Source organism: Acomys minous (assembly GCF_964271855.1).
Source record: "Acomys minous genome assembly, chromosome: 15".
NCBI classification, from domain to species: domain Eukaryota; kingdom Metazoa; phylum Chordata; class Mammalia; order Rodentia; family Muridae; genus Acomys; species Acomys minous.
The window spans coordinates 96,000,576-96,022,240 of record NC_140497.1 but is presented as its reverse complement, the minus strand read 5'-3'; the positions used below and the strand labels follow the sequence as shown (position 1 = coordinate 96,022,240).

Genomic DNA, 21,665 nt, shown 5'->3' with positions numbered 1-21,665 from the left:
TTTGAGGGCATAAAGCAGATCGCGTCCTTGCTGTATCTTTCTCTTGGCCTGATGGACTCTAACTTCCACCAGGCTCCTCCTTGTCCCTAGTCATCTCCTGTCACCTCCTGACTGTGGTGGGTGGAGTCACCCACATGTTTTCAGAGTGTAAATGAACATTCCAGCAAGCTTACAGCCCCAAGGGCTTGTGTCCTTCTAGGCGCCTTCCATCGGGAGACAGGTAAAGCCTTTGGATGGCTCTGGGTGCCTGGGGTTTGCATTTGCCTACAACTGAATCCTTTTGTGTTGATGTGAGTTCAAAAGCAAAGAGATTTTATTTCTAGATTGGTCGGTTAGCGTTGCTTCTGAACGGGGTGGAAAGAAGAAACTGTCATGGAGAGAGCCTGGACTTTCAATTTTATATCTCAGACTTTTATTTTACCAAACACTCCCTTACACACTAGTCCTAACTCAAAGATGCTTCCTCTTCAGTGAAAAGAAAGCCCAGTCTCTGTGAGCTGAAACCAGTTTCAACCGTTTCAAAAATGAAAACTCTCTGCCAAGCAGAGGAACAATTAGTTCTTCTGCATGTTTTGCCGACCATAAAACTGACATGGCAACCCCCTAAGAAGTAATCTTCTTCACGGGAAGATCGGGGTTGCAAAGGTGTCAAAGGGCAGGTTGTTTAGAACGAGGCAGTTCTTAAGGATTAGGATGCAGGCTTCCCATGACATCGGTGGAGTGTTAGGGTTAAGTTTGTTCCTTACTCCCTCTCATGCTCTGTAAGAGCCACAGAAGCGTTTCAGAGTGGCTACTACGGCTGCTTCCCGTGTGGTGAGTCTCACTGTTCACAGTTGCTCCACAAACAAGAAGCAACGGGTCTGATTTTGATAGTGGGTATTTATTTATTTTTAACACAAGGTCTCACTATGTAGCCGTGGCTGGCCTGGAACTCACGGTATAGACCAGGCTGGCCTTGAACGCGTGGTGATCTGCCTGCCTCTGCCTCCCAGGTGCTGCCTGGGTTGGAGGCCGTGGGCCACCACACCTGCTACTTTACCACCTAAAATATCTTGATCTGTGAGGTTTCAGACCACAGGCTTAAATTGTCACAGAAATTTATAAATCTTATTTTGTAAGAATGGCTTTCGGGGAGCTGGAAAGATGGCTCAGTGACTAAGAGCACTTGATGCTCTTGCTGAGGGCTCAGGTTGGATCCCCAGAACCCCCTGTGTTGGCTCACAGTCATCCATAACCCAGTTCTAAGGTAGGAGATTAAACAAGCACACACATGTGCACTTACGTGCATGTGCGAAAGGACTCAGACAAACAGAGCAAAGTAAATAAGCCTAATTTTTTTTTAATAAAAATGTCTTTGCTCAGAATAAATCACAAACAGAATATTCAAAAACCAAAATCAATCCATCTTATCCTTTGTCAGAAAATTTGCAAGTAACCAAAATGTAGTTTAACATAATTAAACTCTGATAAGTCTCTGACCTTACTAGCCAGCATCCAGGCTTTAACAACCATGTTTGTAAAGTGAGAATAAAGCTGAAGTGTGCGAGGCTGACTTACATGGATTATATATGTCTTTCCCCCCCTCTTTTTCTAGAGGTTTTCCACGGCCTGGACACGCTAACTGTGATGGGCATTGCGTTCGCAGCGTTTGTGATTGGCGCACTCCTGACAGGGGCTTTGTGGTACATCTACTCCCACACAGGTTAGTGACCTCTTGCTCTCAGCTGCTGCACAGCTCGGGCCCCGCCACACAAGAGAAAGCCAGCATTTCTGTTGGACATGGGTGAAATATTGAGCAAAAGAAGAACAACATTCATTTCCACTACTCTTGTGTTCACGTATTTGGCATAAGTTGGGTCACGTGAAAATACAACCTGATCTAAGTGATGCTTGGACCAAGAGATGTTTGCCCGCTTGTTAGTTGCCGTTACAGTGCTGGTGATGCTCAGCTTGTAATAAACTATTCTGTCATAGAATTTAGAGGAAGACTGTGCAGGAGGACCAACTATAGCTAGAAACCGTCCCTCTAAAGGGAAAGACTGTGGAATAAACTTGACGCGATGAGGGAAACCACATCTTAGGGCCACAGCCGCCAGGATGTCGAGCGGTGCCCACCAGTGTCCTCAACTGGGGACGCTAACCATGATCTCCTGGTCTGGAGCTCATGGCGTCTTTGACAAACAAGATTCTCCTATGCTTACAAAGTTTAAAATTTCAAAATATATATTTATGATTAGAAAAATATAAAAAGTGAAACAACAACAACAACCATCCTCACCTTCCAGTTCTGATGGTCCCCTCCAGGCAGCTCCAAGGTTGAACCGAACAGATGATAGGCCTGGCAAGGGGGAGTCTCTAGCCCCACGGTTTCCTACAAATTAGGAAAGGATGTTGAGGCGTGTTTAAAGCCTTGTTTTGGGATACGTTTTGTTTGTGCTGTGAACCTGGTAAACCATGCTGATCTGAACTTCACTCACTCTCCATGGACTCCCCTGAATCCTCGTCCTGAATGACAGCTTGAGACAGTCGGCTAGCCTCATCAGACCAGTGAAGGGAGCTGTAGGCATCATCATACCTTTACGTTTTCTTCATGTATGTGCGTGGGAATGTCCTCGTGTGTGTGCACATGTGTGGTGGCCCAAAGCTGACTGACTCTGAGCGATTCCCCAACTGAAGCACAGTCGTTGGGTGGGTTCAGAGTTGCCAGTTGTGATGGTCTAGCTAAGCTACCTTGCTCCATTGACCCTGTCTTTTCCTCCCAAGTGCTGATGTTACAGTTGGCTGCCACCCTCACCTTGTGGGTTCTGTGCCCCGGTCCTCGTGCTCACATAGCAGGCACTTAGCCCCTAAGCCGTCTCCCCAGCCCCTGTTTTCTGATTGTTAAGAAAGTATATGACACACAGCTCTTTTTGTTGGCTAAATTCCTGACTTTTCCACTAGCCATTTCAGCTTCGAATGCTACACCTCTTGACAACAGAATTTTAGATAGGGCACAGAGGGAGGCAAAGCTTCTGTGGGCGGCCTGTGAATTCTACCCTCCAAAGCCAACCTGGGGGCAAAAGCTTAGGAGGACCTAATAATGGAGCTGTGAGTCCTCCGAAATTGTTCCCAACTAGCAACCTTTGAGTGAACTGTGTTTCTCGTCAGAGACGGTGAAGCTCATCGTGGGATGGTTCTGAGCGTTACATAAATGCCTGGCAATCATCAAAAGAGTGCAGAAAGGAACCCAAGGGACAGCTTTTAGCAGAGGAGAAGTTTGGAGTAAATATTATTATCACAGCAATACTGACGTGTTTAGATATCAAACTAATAGTTCTTCGCAACTTTTTCCAACCTCCTGCATGGAGGAGGTTCTAGGGCACTTGGCGACCTACCCTGTCTACTGGGAATGAACTTTGAAAGTACTCCAAGGCGGCCGGAGCCCTGAGGGTTCTATGTAGGGCTGGTCACCCACGGATGTTTTCCATGTGTCTGCTCAGCCACTGGCTGGCTTTGGTCTTACAACTGAGACCTTTACGGTCTGTCTTGGGCTAGGAAGTGAGGCCCAGGCATGATAGTGGGCCCACCTAATGGTGCTCGCTGCAGAAGCACACCCCACTGAGACCCCTCCAGCAATTCCAGGTGTGTCCACAGCCAAGTATCATGCTAACAGGGGGCAGAGATTCAGTGTATTGTGACCTGCTCCTCCTTGAACTTGGATGTGGTTGTTCCTCGGCCATTTCACGCAAACAAAGTCTCAGAGGAAAGCTTAAGTATTGTTAGTACAAAAAAGTTTGCACATAGATTAAAGACAAATAAAAATCCTTCCAGCAAACAATTTATGCCAGCTCGGAAACTAAAAGGCTATAGACCCTGGTGTTTGGGCTTTAACTCTGTTGACATTGCTTATGGCGCCAACTCCAAAATTACTTTTCTCAGTCAATGCTGTGACTCCCGGTTCATTTCATGCTAATTAATCTTAGTGCCATACAAACACTACGAGAGGGCTCAGCTCAGAACCCAGGAGGTTCTGACACGGGTCAGCCAGAAGCAAGCTTAGATGAACAGAGATGGTCCGAATGCCATGGCCAGCGAGCAGGGGTGGGCGTCCAAACACTGACTCAGTCCCTTTAGTTTCCACAGTAAGCTCAGCTATAGAACGCAGGCCTTATATGGTCTATTTGGGGGTTCAGACCACGTCCAGAACAACTCTTCATGTGGATGACTCCCCTCTGCTTATGTTCCCATGGCACAAAACAAGCCACAGATTTGAGCTGTGATGCTGTACTCATGTCCCTGGAATACCTTTTGCTCTAACCAGGCTCCCCCTATGCCATGTAGCATCTCTGGGCACAGTGAGCCACGCTCCTCCGGCCTCCACTAACTCTGTTTGGAGAAGCCCATTTTAAAACTCAGTGTCAGCAGCGCACTGAGGAGAGATGGCTGCGGGCAGGGCTGGTTCTAATCCCAAGGTTTCTCACCTCTGATGACACAGGTCCAAAGTCAGAGGTGTGTTCACCTATGTGCTGTTTTCTGGAGGGCAAAAGCTCTCGTGTTCACTTTGTAGAAAACTTTTTTTTTTTTTTTTTTTTTTTTTTGCCTCATCAAAACAGTATGTGAACAGTGTGCTGCCTGAACTAGCTCTGCAGGACTTGCTGAGACAGCCGAGGACACTCACTGACTCACTCTTTTCTTCCTCCTTTGGAGTAACATTTAAAAAAAAAAAAACAACTCTTGTCTGATTCTTTGGGATATTAACTGACACCTCTAAATAACATGAGTGTACCGCTGCCTCTTTTTGCTTGCAGTATTCTGTCAGCGTCCTACTGCGTGAAACGAGGCCTTATTTCTGCTTTGCCTGGGAGCCCCAACCCAGCATCTATTTCCTTTCTTAGTGCAGTGGTGCGCACCCTCCCTAACGCCATGACCCTTTAACGCGATGGCGACTCCCAACCCAACCATAAACTTCGTTTTTGTTGCTGCTCCTCCATGCCTGCAGTTTTGCTGCTGTTATGAGTCACAGTGTAAATGCCTGATCGTGCGGGATGTCTGATATGCGACCCCTGTGGAAGGGTTGTTTGGCCTCCAGACAGGCTTCCACCTACAGGTTGAGAACCACTGGCCCCGTAGAACCATGTGGGATCCTGGTTGGGTCCGGATTCACTGTCTCTCTGGTTATCACTACCTGTATGGCAATCTCACAACTTAGCCACTTGGTATGACAGTTCTTTTTTTTTTTTTTTTAATTATGTATACAGTGTTTTGCTTGCATGTATGTCTGCACACCAGAAGAGGGCACCAGATCTCATTATAGATGGTTATGAGCCACCATGTGGTTGCTGGGAATTGAACTCGGGACCTCTGGAAGAGCAGGCGGCGCTCTTAACCTCTGAGCCATCTCTCCAGCCTGATAGTGCTATTATTTCTTCTACATGTTCTGGTTTTGCCAAGGACCAGCAGCATTTCTCTGCCCACCTCTATCCCATTCCCCACTGGTTTACTTTTTTTTCTTTAGACATTTATCATCACCTCATCTGCTGACTGCCAGCTGTTACGATCTCTTAATGCATCCCGCATGCCATCCATTTCCTTTCCTTTAGTACTCACTGGGCCTTCGGGGAGCCTGGGTTTCAGTTCCCAGCATCCCTGACCAGCAGCTGTGCACACGCGCACACGTGCTCACTCTCGTCTTCCCCCCAGCGTTTAGCCAGCTGGACCTATCAAGGTTCACTTCCCCGTGGGTGTCAGATGTCTTGTGCCATTGTATGTATGCCATTGTATGTCACAAGCCTGCCCGCCTCCTCCTTGTTAAAGGGGCGTGGGAAACAGTGCTTCCCTTATGGTGTGAGTCCGAAATATTCTCACTTTATACAAGCGCTCGATGTGTGAACATGGCATCGACTACCGGGTGATAGGTAACCCTTGGGATTGTGAAAGTTCTCCTTTTCCTCCAGCCCTGAAGATTGTTGCTGAGGGCTTTGAGACCACTTAGATTCCTATTTCTGATTCTCCCTGTGTGTGCTCTGTCTCTCAGGAATCATCTGTGTGATCATGTCCCTTGATTTAGGTGTTTCCTATTTTGTATTGGGAAGCAACTGTATGATCAGCCTAGAAATCCATCCATCCTTCCATCTCTCTCTGCTCCTTCCTTTCTTCTTAGTTGTTTTTAGGGGTGGGAAATACAGAGTATCTCAGCCTTTGTTGGCTTTGAACTCATAGTGTGGCCCAAACTGGCCTCTAACTTGTAACCCTCTGTCCTAGGCTCCTGGGTGCTAAGGTGGCAGGCATGTGTCACCATACCTCACTTGCTCCCCACTATTTTCTGTATTCTCTATGTAAATTATTTGAAAGGGGAAGCTCTTAAGTAGCCCTCCACTTCATCTCTTTGAGTTACCCATAATACTGCCTTGAAATTCTTTAAGGACTACGAATGTCTTTTGTTCTGTAAGGTTCTGTTCTTGCCTTGTGCCTGCGCCATCTGTCTGAAAGTAAGGGAAGCAGTTCTGAATATGGAGGGCGTGCTGAGGGGGATGGTTTAAGGATGAGCCCCAGGGTCATCCTCCTGCATCTTTCCCTCTGAGCTCCATCACGTTTTCCATGAAACAGGCCTTCCTGTTTCCCACCTGCAGGGTACAGGTCTTGCTGTCTCAAAAGCTTTTTTTAAAAATCCGTATTAATAAAAAGCACTGACACAGCAACGCAGACTTCCTGGGCAGGGCACAGCCCCGATAACTTTTCCTGAATTCAGATAACCAAAGGCAGGGCCATCTTCTGGAGGAAGCACCCGTGGGGGCTGTCGCTGGAGGATCAAGGCCATCCTGCCTCAGTAGCTGTGAGGCCGAGCCCGGATGTCAGCAGAGCCCAGAGTGTGCGGGTGTCCACTCAGTCCCTCCTTCCCTCTCAGCTGTGTCTGCGTTAGGGGCGTTTCTGGTACCCTCAGTGTCACCCCCATCAGAGGGCGCATGACTGTCTTCCTCCTGGATAAGGTCAGGCAGGGCCTAGCCTAGCAAGGGACAGAAGAAACTCGGGAGCCATATTGCTTCCAGGCCAGCAGCATGATGCACTCCACTGATGGCCGAGGCCTGGGCTCTTCTGTCAGCTGCAGTTCCCAGCAATTCCTCAGCAGCTCTTAGTATTTTATAGACGTCCTCACTTGCGTTGACTTTGGTTTCTGGGGTTCTTAAAGAGCCCTCTCTCCCTGGCGTCCTGGTGAGATTTAAGGAGGGGGGTACAAGTGCGTGTATGCTTACAAAGCACTATCTTTTTATGCCTCTTTGCTAAGTCTTGCCCTTAGTGGGGTCTGTTTTTTTTTTAAGGGACTCCTCCTTTGGCACAGGGGAAAAACAGGGCAGAGCCCCGAGGGACAGCTGTCAGTTTTCCCGTATTTGCAGTCTGCTTTCTCCTTCCTGTTCCTGTTACAAACTCAGAGTAGACGGCTCCAGCCCTTTCATCTCGTGTTGCTTGTTGAACAAGCATTGTGATGTGTACTTTTGTCTAGCTGGTTAGTAAATGCTAATCTCAGCATTCCCACAACTCTTCTATTCATCCTTTCACTCACGCAGTGAGAATCTTAGCTCTTCTTAAATGCCAGGTGCTGTCCGGGGAAAGCAGGATGCAGTTGTTTTAACCCTCTGTTGTTAGCTATTTTGAAAAGAGTGAGGAGGGGCTTTTCAGCAAGAGAGAGCAGGCCCCGCCCTGTTTGCAGTCCCGCCCGGCTCTCACTCCGCCCAGCCCCATCTTTCTGACCCTGGGGCTCACTTGGTCTCTAGCCTCCCACTGTGGTCAAACCTTTATCTAGCTTGGTGATCTTTTCCCAGTAGTGTGGGAACTACACCAGAAACTTCAGACCTCTAAAAAACTGTGGACACCTGCAGAGAGTCTCCTAACTGAAGCTCTTTCCCGACTTTTGGGTGGTGTGCGCTTGGCTCCTGCTCCAAGAACACATGGCCGTGTGTGGTGGTGTGTGAGGTGGAGGGTGACCGGCTGAAGTCTGAGGCATTGGAGCAGGAGGCCTTGGTTCAAAGCCTCTGCGTCTTATTTTGCTCTGTGAAACGTAGTCCTCCTCCTACTTGTAGAGTGCATTCTGCTTGCCCATCGGAGCCGCCTGAGATGCCTGATGTTTTTACAGGGCTTTGACATTCAAGAAGCTTTTCATGTGTCTCTTGTTGGAGCATCTCGCTCCTAAGAACCTCATGAAGTCGCAGTCTTCCCCGCGTCCACCAGGGAAACATGGCAACACACCCAGCTCATATGACAAGCCCGGCGACAAAGTAAACTAGAGAATCTAAATCCAACTTATTAATAATGAACGACGTGTAGGGCTTGTAAAGGCACACAGGTGGGGCCTGGGGATGTAGTCAGTTGACAGAGTGCTTGCCTAACATGCAGAACGCTCTGGGTCCGATCCCCAGCACTGCACAGACTGGGTGTGCCCGCACCCCAGAGGCAGAGGCTCCTCCTCCACAGTCTCCCCTCCCCTCCCCTCCCCCCCAAGTCTCTCTTATTGCCAGACTCGGGGTGCATTGTGTTCATCACAATGTCAAGTTAATGTAAGATGCATAAAACCAAAGTGCAGTTGGGTAGCAGGCTGGCCAGAGCTACAAGCGCAGACAGGAAATAACGGGCAGAGTGTTGGGAGAGACTGCCTCGCAATATGCGTTTCTGCTCATCAGAACTCAGGCAGCGCCCAACCTACCCATCCTGGGAAGGAACGGGTTCTTGGAAGGACAAATGACTGAAGGCTCTGTAAGCGGAAGGTAGCCTAGCTAGCTATCCTTAGAGGCCGGTGGCTAGCCGCAGTTAGTATGAAAAAAAAAAAAAAGTTAACTGATGACAAACTACAGCCAACACATAGGCCTGAAGGGAAATCTTTTTTCCTGTGCTTAACTGTCTTCCAAGAAAGAGATAATTCCCCTCCATAGCAAACCAGAGCTCCTCTTTCTGCGTCACTAAGTCCCAGCGCCTGACCTTTAAACCCAGTTCCTCACCTCCAGGGAGACAGAGAGGCTGCAGGTCCCTGCAACAGGGCCACAGGGCACGCCTGCAGGGCCCTCCTCTGGGCACTGGAACACCTAGGTTCCTGTAACCTTTCTTGTAAACCATTTGTATTGTGTCTTCCTGGAGTCTATGTGACAAAGACTTAGAGGTAAGAATCCACTTGCGAGGGTTGAAGAGAGATGCTCAGAAGGATCAAGTTTATTCCCAGGCAGCTCACTACTGCTTGTAACTCCAACTCCAAGGTAGCCGGCCTCCACACCTGAACACACATGGGCGTACACACACTCCTATATACACACATTAAAAAGAAAAAAAAAATCTAATTGTGAAGTAGGCAACCAAGAAGTGCAAGAAGTCAGGCCTAGGCAACACTGTGCTAAGGCACAAAAGTAAAAGCCATTGTCTTTAGGACGTATGTTTGGGGCTTCTCTCTCTGTCTCTGTCTGTCTGTCTCTATCTCTGTCTCTATGTCTCTGTCTCTGTCTCTCTCTCTCTCAAAAGACTATTGAGGGCTGGAGAGATGGCTCAGCAGTAAAGAGCACTGGCTGTTATTCCAGGAGACCTGGGGTTCAATTCCCAGAGCCCACATGGCAGCTCACACCTGCCTGTAATTCCAATTCCAAGGGATCTGACACCCTCACACAGACATGTATGCAGGCAAAACCAATGCACACAAAGTAAAAATAAATTGTATATTTGGCCGAGCATTGTGGTACCAGGCAGAGGCAGGTGGATCTCTGTGAGTTTGAGGCCAGCCTGGTCTACAAAGTGAGTCCTGGGCAACCAAAGCTACACAGAGAAATCTGGTCTCAAAAAAAAAAAAAAAAAAGTCACTGACATCATCCAGACCCAGCCACATGCTAGGACGTGGAGTGGGTGGAGTTGATCCTTGCTGCTTGTCTTCCATCCACTCACACCCCATCTAGAACGTTCCAGGCATCACATGTTCTTTTGCCTAATCATCCTCCCCACACCATGCGGTTTGGGATTTGGAAGCACAGTGACTGAACACACAGGCCCCGGTGGCTAACTTTGCTGTGTGAGGCACAAGCTGTCCTAGGGCGCCTTGTATTGCACTCAGCCTGTTCTGGTTTAGCCACAAAGTCCTCCCAGCCTGCCTCCTACAGAAGATGCCTGGTCGTACCTGTCACCCAACGGGGCTACGTTAGAGAAACCCCATGCTCTCAAAAGCCAGAGACGCTGCCACCGTCACAGGACCATTCAGAAACAGTGCTAGCAGCGGGAACAGCAGTCGGCCACACTAGGCTGTCTCGTCAATGAATCTTGCCTCAGTGTCTCCTTTATCTCACAAGAATAGGAAAGGGGGAAGCTTTTTTTTTTAATTTGCCAGACAATGAAAAAAATTAGATTGGTTATATTGAGAAATATTAGGTTTTACATGTGAAAACAGCCACAGAGCAGATGAGCTGATCTGTGAAAGGATTTTCTTCTTGGTCTTACTACTAGTATTGTGTGTGAGCATACCTGTGTGTAGGCCAGAGGCTGGCTTCAGGGTCTCCCTTGATAGCTATATACCTTATATATATTGAGGCAGGGTCTCTCACTTAAACCAGAGCTCACAGATTCACCTAGTCCACACAGCCAGCCTGCTCCAGCACAGGAGAAGGGGTCTTCAATGTTTACACACGGGCTCCCTGACAGAGATTCTCCTCCAAAGAACAATGCGTTGACCTCAAGTCAGTAGCACACCGGGTTAGCCTGACTTGCCCACCTGGGGTGCACCCTAAAGTCTTGAGTATAGGGCTCAGATTCTGTCTTTGGGGTCTTACTTTACATGGCATTTTTACATTACAGAGGCAAGAGTTTCCAATGCTCTATAAGTTACAATATCTCTTTTTAATGGGCCTTGATTAAAATAAACTGACACAGCAACAACTTATGTCCAGCAAACAGATACCAGGAAGCAGATATTTAGACTTCCCGGGCAGGACACAGTGCTGACTTTTCCTGAACATGATTTATGAAGCATTTGTCCTATTCTGGAAGAGATAGAGGCACAAGGCCATCCATCCTCCTTCAGCCTTAGAGATGGGGCTCACAGGCCAGCAGAACCCAAGGGGGCAGCAGGAAGTGGGGAGCTGTTTGTTTGTGAGGTTCAGGGATTAGGGGTTTAGCTCAGAGAGGTTACCCAGCAAGTTCAGGGACTTGGGGGTTGGGCTCCAGCCCCAGATGGACAAACAAACAAATAAGCAAGCTTATGTCTGGCCACCTTAGCCTCCTAATGGGCAATGTGAGGACCCAGCTGAGAACGGACTAAACATGTGGTTTGTAAAGGAGTGTGCGTGCGTGCGTGCGTGCGTGCGTGCACGTGAGAACAGTTAAGGGATAGGAAATATATGGGAATATGTATCTTAGGGGCAGGGCCTGTCGTATGCAAGGCTCTGGACTCAAACACAGAGAAAGGGGCGGGAAAGGAGGAAACAGATTGGATTATTTTCTAGAAATAATCTCCCATTTAGGAGAAAGTGGATTTCTGGCAAAATGCTCCTTCCCACCCTTGATTACATAGGCATCTGAAGAGGCAGCACTGGGGAAGCTGAAAACACAGCGTCTTGCCCGCTCCTTGGGAATACTGACCCCTTCCCCTCTCCAGCCCTCCAATCCCAGAAGAGAAAGTAACTAGAGGAAACCACACACATGCAGAGCTCTGAGGCTGACGGAGCTGTGTCAGGGACCTGAAACCTGACCCAGGCAGGAGCCGCTCCGCACTCTGCAGAACTGCTTTTTTGGCAGAGGTTTTTTTTTTTTGAGGGGCCCCAGGAAGGCAGTGGAAGTCCAGGCCTCTAGTTCCTGCGCTGCCTCAGAGGTCAGAGCCAGTCCTAGCTGCTGTAGCGTTGTGCTTTAAGGAAGCAGGAGGGAGGGCTGCTCATCTCTGGCTGACAGATGCGCACCTCCTCCTTGGCATGACAGGAAAGAGAGGCCTTAAACACATGACAGACCCAGCCCGCTGGGGGCTTCCCGCATCGGTGGGGGGTGGGGACTGCTGCCCCGTCACTTTCCTCTAGTTAGAGTCTTTTTTTTTTTAAAGGCCAGATTTACTGAAGAGACTAGCTAACTGTAGGGCCTCTTACACAGTTAAATGCAAACCATGTGTGTGACCTTAGCTTCCCTCCGGCTCCAGAGCATTGCACACACTTGGCACAAAGAATTGGGCTGAGCTGTGACGCAGTGGGGTGTGTAATGACAAGTAGGATGCCTAATGTGTTAGGAGACACTCTCACCGAACTCAACAGAGAGCCGCAGCGTGCAAGGAGGCCGTGTGCTGGCAACCCCTGCAGGTCCCACATGCCCCAAAGTGTTTTTTTTCCAAGGCAGCCCCCTCCCCACTCTCAACCCCAATACAGAATTGTCAACTTACGTAAAGCATGTTGATGCTGATTTGCGATTGCTTCTATATAACTTGGTTGTGTGGTTCTTGGTCACAAACTTGGTCGATGGTTATGCAGTTTCACGGCATCAGAAGGTTCACTCCCACTTAGTAGACACTGGTGCTGTCTCGGGAGATTTAGGCACTAGAATCCAGAGCGTTTGTCGTCCGCCACCAAGATCCTAGACACAACTGACCAGATAGAAAACACTCTTATTGGCTTACAGAAACAAGAGCAAACTGAACAAACAAAAAACTGCGTAGTGCAAGGCCCTCCAGCCAATCTGGGCTAGCTATTTCTACCTATAGTTGACAAAAACACCAGGTAAAATGTCAAAATGGGATGGGGGGGGAGGGGCAGGGGGGAGGACGGCATTTCTTTTCGGATTGCACATGTATAACATGTCTTTATTAACTGCAGGGGAGACAGCTCGAAGGCAGCAAGTCCCCACCTCACCGCCAGCCTCGGAAAACAGCAGCGCGGCCCACAGCATCGGCAGCACCCAGAGCACGCCGTGCTCCAGCAGCAGCACAGCCTAGATGCCCACCAGGGCACAGCAGGGCATGAAGCTGGTGCTGCGCGTTCAGAGCTGGAAGGCTTGCTGTGGGTCCCGAGAGAGAGAGAGAGAGAGAGAGAGAGAGAGAGAGAGAGAGGGGGGGGGGGGGGAGGGAAGGAGGGAGGGGGAATATTTCAGTGTACACTCAGCCTGTTGTACCCACTCCTCACCTCGGCCCATGTATATGTGACCCTGGACACGTGTCACACACAGAAAGCTAAGCTGGTGGCCTTCTCCACCAGCCCCTCACAGGATGGGGGTTTCAATGTGAAACATATGCCATTTGTTTGTTTGTTTAATGCTGCTTTGTCCAGGTGTCCAAACATCCATCGTGTGGGGTCGAAGGTTACAGAGTAAAGGAAATGGTGAAAGATTGGCAGCTAGAGAGGAGAGCCAGGGAGGCAGCCAAAGAATCTTTTTCAAGATGAACCAAGATATAAAATTGAAAAAAAATGCACCCCCCTCCCCATATCAAATCTGCATCTCTCTCTCTCTCTCTCTCTCTCTCTCTCTCTCTCTGGATACCCACGTCTGGCCTGCCACACACTATACGGTCCCCTGTGTAACTTGCTAGCCTTGGGGGGCTGTCACTTATCAAGGCAACATTCCTGTCTTGGGCCAAAATGGTGATTTCTGTTCCTACATACATACACACACACACACACACACACACACACACACACACACACACACACACACACACACCAACTCCAAGAGTGCCTTAAAGCCAAGTCTGTTTATTCTTACAGGTGCACAGAAACCGAAAATGGTCATTGTATGGAACAACAAATTTGTGCCTGTTTCCAGTATTTTTGTCCTAAGCCTTATGCTGAAACATCTGGGTGGGTGGGATTCAGTGGTAAGCGAAGGAGTTAGCAAGATGATGTGTGTGTATGGGCACAGAGGCACAGTGCACACTGGCCAGATAGATAACCACTCCCTACGCTTCCAGAGTCGGGATTTGAGTTATAAGTGGTAGACAACATTGACTCCAGGCCATCGGACCTTCCGATGAGCCTGTACAAAAGCCCGGATCGCCCCAGCGCACCCGATGATGTCACCAGCTCTGCACCCTGAGGATGCAGAGACAGGGAGAAGGGCGCTAACTTTAAAGTGTCTCACCGCAGAGGGTTTCAGGTGAATGTTCGCAGAATGGGATGCCACTCGTGACCGTCACTGAGCTCAGTGGCACCTCTGTGTTAAAACTGAACCGCAGAGGGCCAGATCCACTGCAAATAAATAATACTGCTTTTCCACAATCCCTGCCTCCCCCACCCCCAAACAGCCAGATCTTAGCCTGCAATGCTCATGAGCAAACCCCAGTGCCTGTGAAGCCGGGCAGCCGTGCCAGGGCCTTCATGAGCGAAAGCTTCAGCAGGAAACGCTGCTGGTAGAGACAGCAGACGGACAGACGCACTGGTTTGGAGAGGCAGCACAGCTTTCATTTAATTGGGGAAATGTGAACCAAAGCCGATTCCTTCAGAGCTCAGACCGGTGCACTGAAAATATCCCAGCGCTCCCCATCGATGCAGAGAGTGGGAGACTAGAGGAATGCGTTTCTTTAGTTTATGTTTTTTTTTTTACATGAAGGTGTCGTTGTGGAGGACCTAGATTACGCTACCTGTGTTTAAAAATAATGCGCTTTGCCTAACCTTCAGCAGAATGTAATTGTTAAGTATATTCTATGTATAAAAAAATGTTTAAAGATGTCTTCAGAGAAGACTAGAGTCTTTAAATCACCTATAGCTATATTTTACTACAAAAATTCTGTATAAAGATATATTTAAATGTTTTAGAGAAATTTAAGTTACTCCATATGAAATGTTTAATTTCAATTACTGTGAATTCTTCTAATCAGTTCTTTGCTTAAAAAAAAAACCCTTTTCATCTTGTTAAGAGAAAATTAGCTATGGGAAGGCATTAAAGACTTCTTAGATGGATGGGGTAAAAAATTGTAATATATTTAAATGTATATTTTTGAGAGAGATACATTACCAATGATTTTATAAAAATCTTAAATTAACTTACAAATTTATAAGATTCAAACAAAAAGATTTTTTAAAAGAAAGAAAAGAAAACGATCTCCTTTTATTTCCTTGGCTCTCATCATCAGAAGTATTATTCAGCTTGAGAAACCCAATCCCTACTGGAGAATGGATGTCCTTAGGTATCTGAGGGGGCCAGCTGGGCCATCTCCCGCCCCTCCCTGCCCCCACCCCTCCCTCTTGTTACAGTGTTTCTGACTGCTTTATCCTGCTCAGACTTAATACAAAGTACAAGCTTTACTTTCGTGGCATACTCCGCAAGTTTCTTTAAGACCTGTTGTTACAATCTGGTTGAACCCAGTTCCACCTGCGAAGTCTTGTATTGTTTTTGTGGGCCACAGGTGTGGTCACAGAGTCCAAGGCTGACTGTCTGCAGTGCACTATTGGCTCTTCATGTTGTGGTGTTCGCCAGCTGTTAATGCTGCATTTTCAAAGGTCAGAGATTTTTCTTCTGCCTGAACTGGCCTTGTAGCAATTTTTTTTTCCCTGAACACAAAATGGCCTTTCGCTTGTCTGGTAATGAGACTGTCCATCCATTTCCCGCATGTGTTGTCCGCAGGCACGCCTGAGTGTGTATGGCACGCAGGCGTGTGCCCGTCTCTTTGTACTGTAACTACCTCATGGTTTGAATGATGAGTGTACTGCTGGTTGTATGAACAGAGCACATTTTGTCGGAGGAATCGTGTATGCAAACTTTTTTAACCCTGTTTGTTTTGTCTGGGGGTTCATTCATAAAACTGACATATTTTTCTGGGAAAGACTATTACCAGTTTCCAAACACAACACTCTGTTCTGGTTTTCCCTGAATGAGCCTGGTTCTGTTACTGTTTTTCATCTGTGAGGGTGTACGGTTCCCTGAAAATCCCTGTGGCCAGTTTGAACCACCCTGCTGTATCCTTCCCTCTGTTCCGTGGGTCTGTGTCTTTGTGGGCCTGCCTAGAGGTATATAGTTTTGATAACCACAGTTTTAATTCTTTTATCTGTGCATAATAAAAAGATATATATCAATTATTAATTTATGTCTTATTGGTCATCACTTTATCCTCCCCTTGGGCTGGCACGGCCTTGATTGCACCTGTTGGAACAGGGCCGATGAGGAAGATGATGGCAGTGCAGGGAAAAACAAGGACACGAGAGCAGAGAGCAATGAGACGGGGATCAGGACAGCGCCCCGAGTTCATGGCCTTCTGTACTGAGTCAAGGGGGGAAATCACATGCATTTGGGCTCCACTCTTTTTGTCTCCCCTAAATGTCGATGCTGCTACCACAGTTCACCGTCTCTGACTGCCATAGTCGCCCAAGACAGAAACAAGGACACAGGGGGAGCCTCCCTGACACCACACCCGTTTCCCGGGCTTCATTCAGCCTCAGGATTATTATTTTAAAATGATGAACTCAGTCTCCCCTAGAGAGGTATTTTCTCTAGCTAATCCAGAAACCAGCTCTTTGCCTTGCTCCCTTCAGTTCCTCACCACACAGCAAAACTCTAAAAAGCAAACCGTGTTGACTGCCCAACTGCCTTCAAGTACTTCCCTTGTTTTCCTCACTTTCTTAGTAGTCCCCACCTCGGCTGGGCTGCCCGAGTAGAGCAGCCACCATCGATGAGCCCAGCCACTTCCCTGAGTGCTTAGTCCCTACGCTGCCTCTCAGATCCTCTAGCCATTTCCCTGAATGCTTAGTTCAAACTCAAACTCGCTGGTATGTTTTCATAAATAGAGATTTTGTTCTGTTCACTAAAAATAGTGTCACCGTAACAAACTCTACAACTGGTCACATCATACAGCACAGCTCCCCCCCCCTCCACCACAGCCCCCCAGGTTAATAGAGAGCAACTTCTTGCTTCCCTTTTAAAGATTAATTTGCTGGGTGCTGGTGGCGCACGCCTTTAATCCCAGCACTCAGGAGGCAGAGGCGGGTGGATTCCTGTGAGTTTGAGGCCAGCCTGGTCTACAAAGTGAGTCCAGGACAGCCAAGGCTACACAGAGAAACCCTGTCTCGAAAAACAGACAAAAAAAAGATGTCTTTATTATGTATACAGTGTACACCTGCAGGCCAGAAGAGGGCACCAGATCTCATTATAGATGGTTGTGAGCCACCATGTGGCTGCTGGGAATTGAACTCAGGACCTCTGGAAGAACAGACAGCACTCTTAACCTCTGAGCCATCTCTCCAGCCCCAACTTCTTGCTTCTTGACAGCTACATACTACTACTTACTGTGAATTATGCCTAACTACAGGAAATGGATTTTAGAAGTACTGGTTTCAAAGTTTTAACAAAGTACTCTGCTGCAGTTCACACTGTGTGTGCATTCATTTATGCATAATAGCCACATACTCAATAATGTAATAGATATTATTTCTCTACACACACATTGGTGCTTTAAAAACAACCACAAAGACTGAAAGACAATCTCATCATTACAAGAGGAGATTTTGACATACCACACCTAGAAACTGGTCAAACAAATGGATTTGGTTCTGGAGAGCTAGCTGTGGGTTCACACCCATAATCCCAACCCTCAGGAGACTGATGTGATGACTGCGTTCTGAGACAGCCTGGGCTATATGACAAAGTTCAGGATAGCCTGGGCTACCAATCAAGGCCCTGTCTCAAAAACAAAGTGGTGCACGCCTGTAATCCCAGCACTTGGGGAGGCAGAGGCAGGCGGATCCCTGTGAGTTCGAGGCCAGCCTGGTCTACAGGGTGAGTCCAGGACAGCCAAGGCTACACAGAGAAACCCTGTCTTGAAAAACCAATAAACAAACAAAACATCAAAAAAAAATTAGATGTGAGAGATTTCAAAGATGCAACTAAGCTTGATCCAATGGGTTTATGAAAGACTGTTCCAGATGTGGGACTGTAAATAAGAGCTCATTCTAGAATTCCCCAAAAGGAGGCCCACAACGAAAACCTCAGCAAACATCACGGAACTAAACCACACTGACTTAACACAACGCGAGGTTAGGAACCAATCTGGAAAGGATACTTTTTGGATGTCAAATACATTTATACATTTTACAGCACCACAGAACGGTTAAGGCTTACAGAACTTGTGATGGTAAACAGGAGCGGTTTAGAGGTGAAAACTTAGGAAAATCCATGGGAACACGGAGCTAGAGCAGCACTGTGTGAGGTCCACAGCCATATATGCCTCACATTAGAAAAACACACTAGAGAAAAAGCTGAAAGTATCAACCAGTCTGGAACGACTGTAGAGAGTCAAGTTAGGCAGTGCACACAGGCATCAGCCATAGAACAGCCCCTGCTACAGAAACTGCTGCTGAGTGGCTGCTGGGGCCACGCCATCGCCATCCTCGTGAACCTGGAAACTCAGGCAGGGAGGGTGGGTGGCAGTCAGGTCAGTGTGGGCCTACGGGTAAACCGAGGCAGCCCTGGTCACGTGGGTGTTGGGAGAGTGAGGGCTGAGCTGGCTCGCTGAGGCTGACTGGTAAGGAAGAGCTGCACTCACAAGCTGGGTCCAGCTGACCTGGAGGTGTGGTGGGGGAAGGGAGGTTTGCAGAGCCTCCATATGGGCCTCACCGGGCGGGCGCACGGAAAAGTGTGAATTGGGATCAAAAATGTGAATTGAGATCTTGGGGGGGTGGGGAGTGGGGCCAGGGGAGCTTTCTAAGTGATAGGGATGATGTCCTGGAAAAACATAAAATGCCCAAGATAATTCGAGAGCTAACAGAAGCCTGATGAAGTGGTTCAGCAAAGACACTTGCTGCCAAGACTGAGCTGAGATCATGGCCAGGCCCCAGGTGACAGGAGGGGAGAAAAGCAACAAGTCCTGCCAGCCGTCCTCTGACGTCACACAATGCAGCAGAAATAAATTAACAGGGGCTTAAAAAAATTCAATATTAATTATTAAGAAAAGTAAACTGGCCGGGCGGTGGTGGCGCATGCCTTTAATCCCAGTACTCACTCAGGAGGCAGAGGCAGGTGGATCGCTGTGAGTTTGAGGCCAGCCTGGTCTACAAAGCGAGTCCAGGACAGCCAAGGCTACACAGAGAAACCCTGTCTCAGAGAAAAAAAAAAAAGAAAGAAAAAAAAAAGAAAAGTAAATTACATAACCAAACAGAGCATAAAGTTGAAAAATGAGACTGGAGAGCAGGCTCGGCGGTTAAGAAGGCTCACGCCTCCTGAAGAAGGCCTGGGTTCAGGTCCCAGCACCCACATGACAACCCGCAACCCTCTGTGCCTCCAGTTCCAGGGGATCCCACACTTACTGCTTTCTGGTCTCTACAAGCACCAAGTATGCATGTGGTACATATGTATATATGCCGTCACACACAGACACACACAGACACACACACATACACACCAATTAAAATAAATCTTTAAAAAAAACCACTGCTGAGCCCAGGTAGTTTTGCAGGTAAAGTTTACCAAGAGTTGAGGAATGCAGAGATCATCATTACGGTTTCTGGGATAGCAGGGCCACAGGGAATGAATGAGGTTTTCAAAGTTACACTGAGCATGGTAGTCGCACACGCTATAGCCCCAGTACTTGGCAAAGGAATGAACAAAGATCAGTTCAGTTCTACAGAACTGCATCATGGTCTCAAGGCCATGAGACCCAGCTTGAGAAAAAAGAACAGAGATGTACTGCCGCACTGTGAGGCCCCGTGTGAGCTTGCCGGCTTCTGGCTTCCCCACAGACCCTGGGCATGTTGACAGAGCTCAAGCCCAGGAATCAGAATGTACAGACTGGACCTTAGCTGGACCACGAGGTGTTCATGCCTTAATTTAAAAAAAAAATCTACTTCTTAACATTTTTGTGACTGTTAAATGGGATAATCTACATAAAATTCTTGAGATAAAATAACTCAATAAACACCATCTGCTACTGTTACCAGTATTACATGGTTTGAGTTTTGGCAGTGGGCGCAGTGGGTGAAACTCCATCTCGCTGTCTAAATGTGTGCCACTGCACTGGTGGTGAGCTTTGAACTGTCTCCTAACGACTGACCTTCTTCTGTGCGTTTCCACTTTCTCTGCCTGTTTCTCTTTTTTCTTTCTTTCTTAATATGATACTTTGAAATATTTTTATTAACTCTTTGAGAATTTCAAGCTGTGTTTTGATCATATTTACCCCTCTGCCAACTTCTCTAAAATAAAATATATCTTATTAACTTTTTGAGAATGTCATACATAAAATATATTTTCATCACATTCACCCCCTCACTCCTCCCACTAACGACCCCTCGAGCCACCTTTACCCATTCCTCTTTTTTAAAAAAAATAATCCTCTAAGTCCACTCAGTGCTGCACACAGGCTCAAGGATGTGGGACAGACACTGTGGTATGATGAACCTACCAAAGACCACACACCCTTGAGGGACACTGACGCTCCCTCCCTGAGCAGCGATCAGCTAACCGTCCTCAGATAGGGGTGGGTCTGCCCATTTTTCTAATGAGTGCATTTTTTAAAAAATATATCATTGGGGAAATTTTGTGTCACATGTATGAGCAATATCTTCTCTCACGCCGTTGTCCTTTCGTTCTGTTTACAGTAAATACGTCACCAGGATAATTGTTTTTCACTTAGGTAGTTGGCAATGCCTATCTCTCTCTCTCTCTCTCTCTCTCTCTCTCTCTCTCTCTCTCTCTCTCTCTCTCGGTTTTTCAAGACAGGGTCTTTCTGTGTAGCCTTGGCTGTCCTGGACTTGCTTTGTTGACCAGGCTGGCCTCGAACTCACAGCGATCCTCCTGCCTCTGCCTCCTGAGTGCTGGGATTAAAGGCGTGCGCCACCTCAGCCTGGCATCTATCTCTTTCTTGTACCCGCTATGGGCTCTGTAACTCTAACACACGGTCACTTTCCTTCTTTAGGTTTGGATGTGTGCTTAGTCCACACCTGTATGAGGTGAAGGAATGGCCCGTTTCTGTTTCTTTCAGATGAGAACTCAATTCTACATGGAGAATTTAACGTTCGCCCACTTCCTACTGGATTAAGATTTAAAATAATGAGGGGCTAGAGATGAACTAAGTGGCAGGCACTTGCCTGGTGTGCCTACGGCCCTAGGCTCAACCATACTGAAGGGAAAAAACGGGAAAGAAAATGCCAAGATTGTCTGGCATTAAGGGATAGATTTGGGGTGAAATCATTAAACAGCGCAGTTAGCCAGCACAGGAAAGACAACCAGGGCAGTAGGCAATCCATCTAAGATGTCAACATGTGACCACAGGCTACAGTTTTCATTAAGTTCTTAAATGAATCCATGTCCCCAAAGAAAATGTTTAAACCCTGAAACTCACATAAGCTGTCTGATTTTCACGAAAAAAACAAATCTGGCTTCTCCCTCCTTGTTACTGCAGAAATTTTGAGAAAAGGTTGTCTGGCTAGTAATTAAAAACCTGGCGATGTCAGGCCTGTCCCCAAGGGTCATGGGTCAACATGCAACTCTGACCTGGAAAAACATCACCTATAAATCAAACATCGTTTTAATGGTGTTGTTTCTTCCAGCTGCCTATGAATGCTATAATAATTCTATGAAGTGAAGAAATATTACCAAACATCATCTTTGAGCAAAAATGTTGGCATCTTTCTCTTGTTTCCTAGCAAGCCAGCCTCATGCATTGCTCTTCCCTAGGGCAACATGCTCAGAAGCACGCAAGAGGCTTGATTAATTTTTACAGACATCATTAATATTCTGAGGTTTGAGTTTCGGCATTTTTCTGTCTTTGTCTCCAAATT

At 47.5% G+C, this 21,665-nt stretch overlaps 1 protein-coding gene across 1 annotated transcript in view; it reads left to right on the top strand.

Annotated features, from left to right (window-relative positions):
• Positions 1-13,414, top strand: part of TGFBR3 (transforming growth factor beta receptor 3) — a 170,347-nt gene extending 156,933 nt beyond the window's left edge. The window contains exons 16-17 of the mRNA XM_084758044.1: positions 1,595-1,702; positions 12,786-13,414. Of these exons, the coding sequence (XP_084614170.1) occupies positions 1,595-1,702; positions 12,786-12,904 (227 nt within the window). The 3' untranslated portion in view covers positions 12,905-13,414. The remainder of the gene's footprint in view (positions 1-1,594; positions 1,703-12,785) is intronic.
• Positions 13,415-21,665: the final 8,251 nt, after the last annotated feature.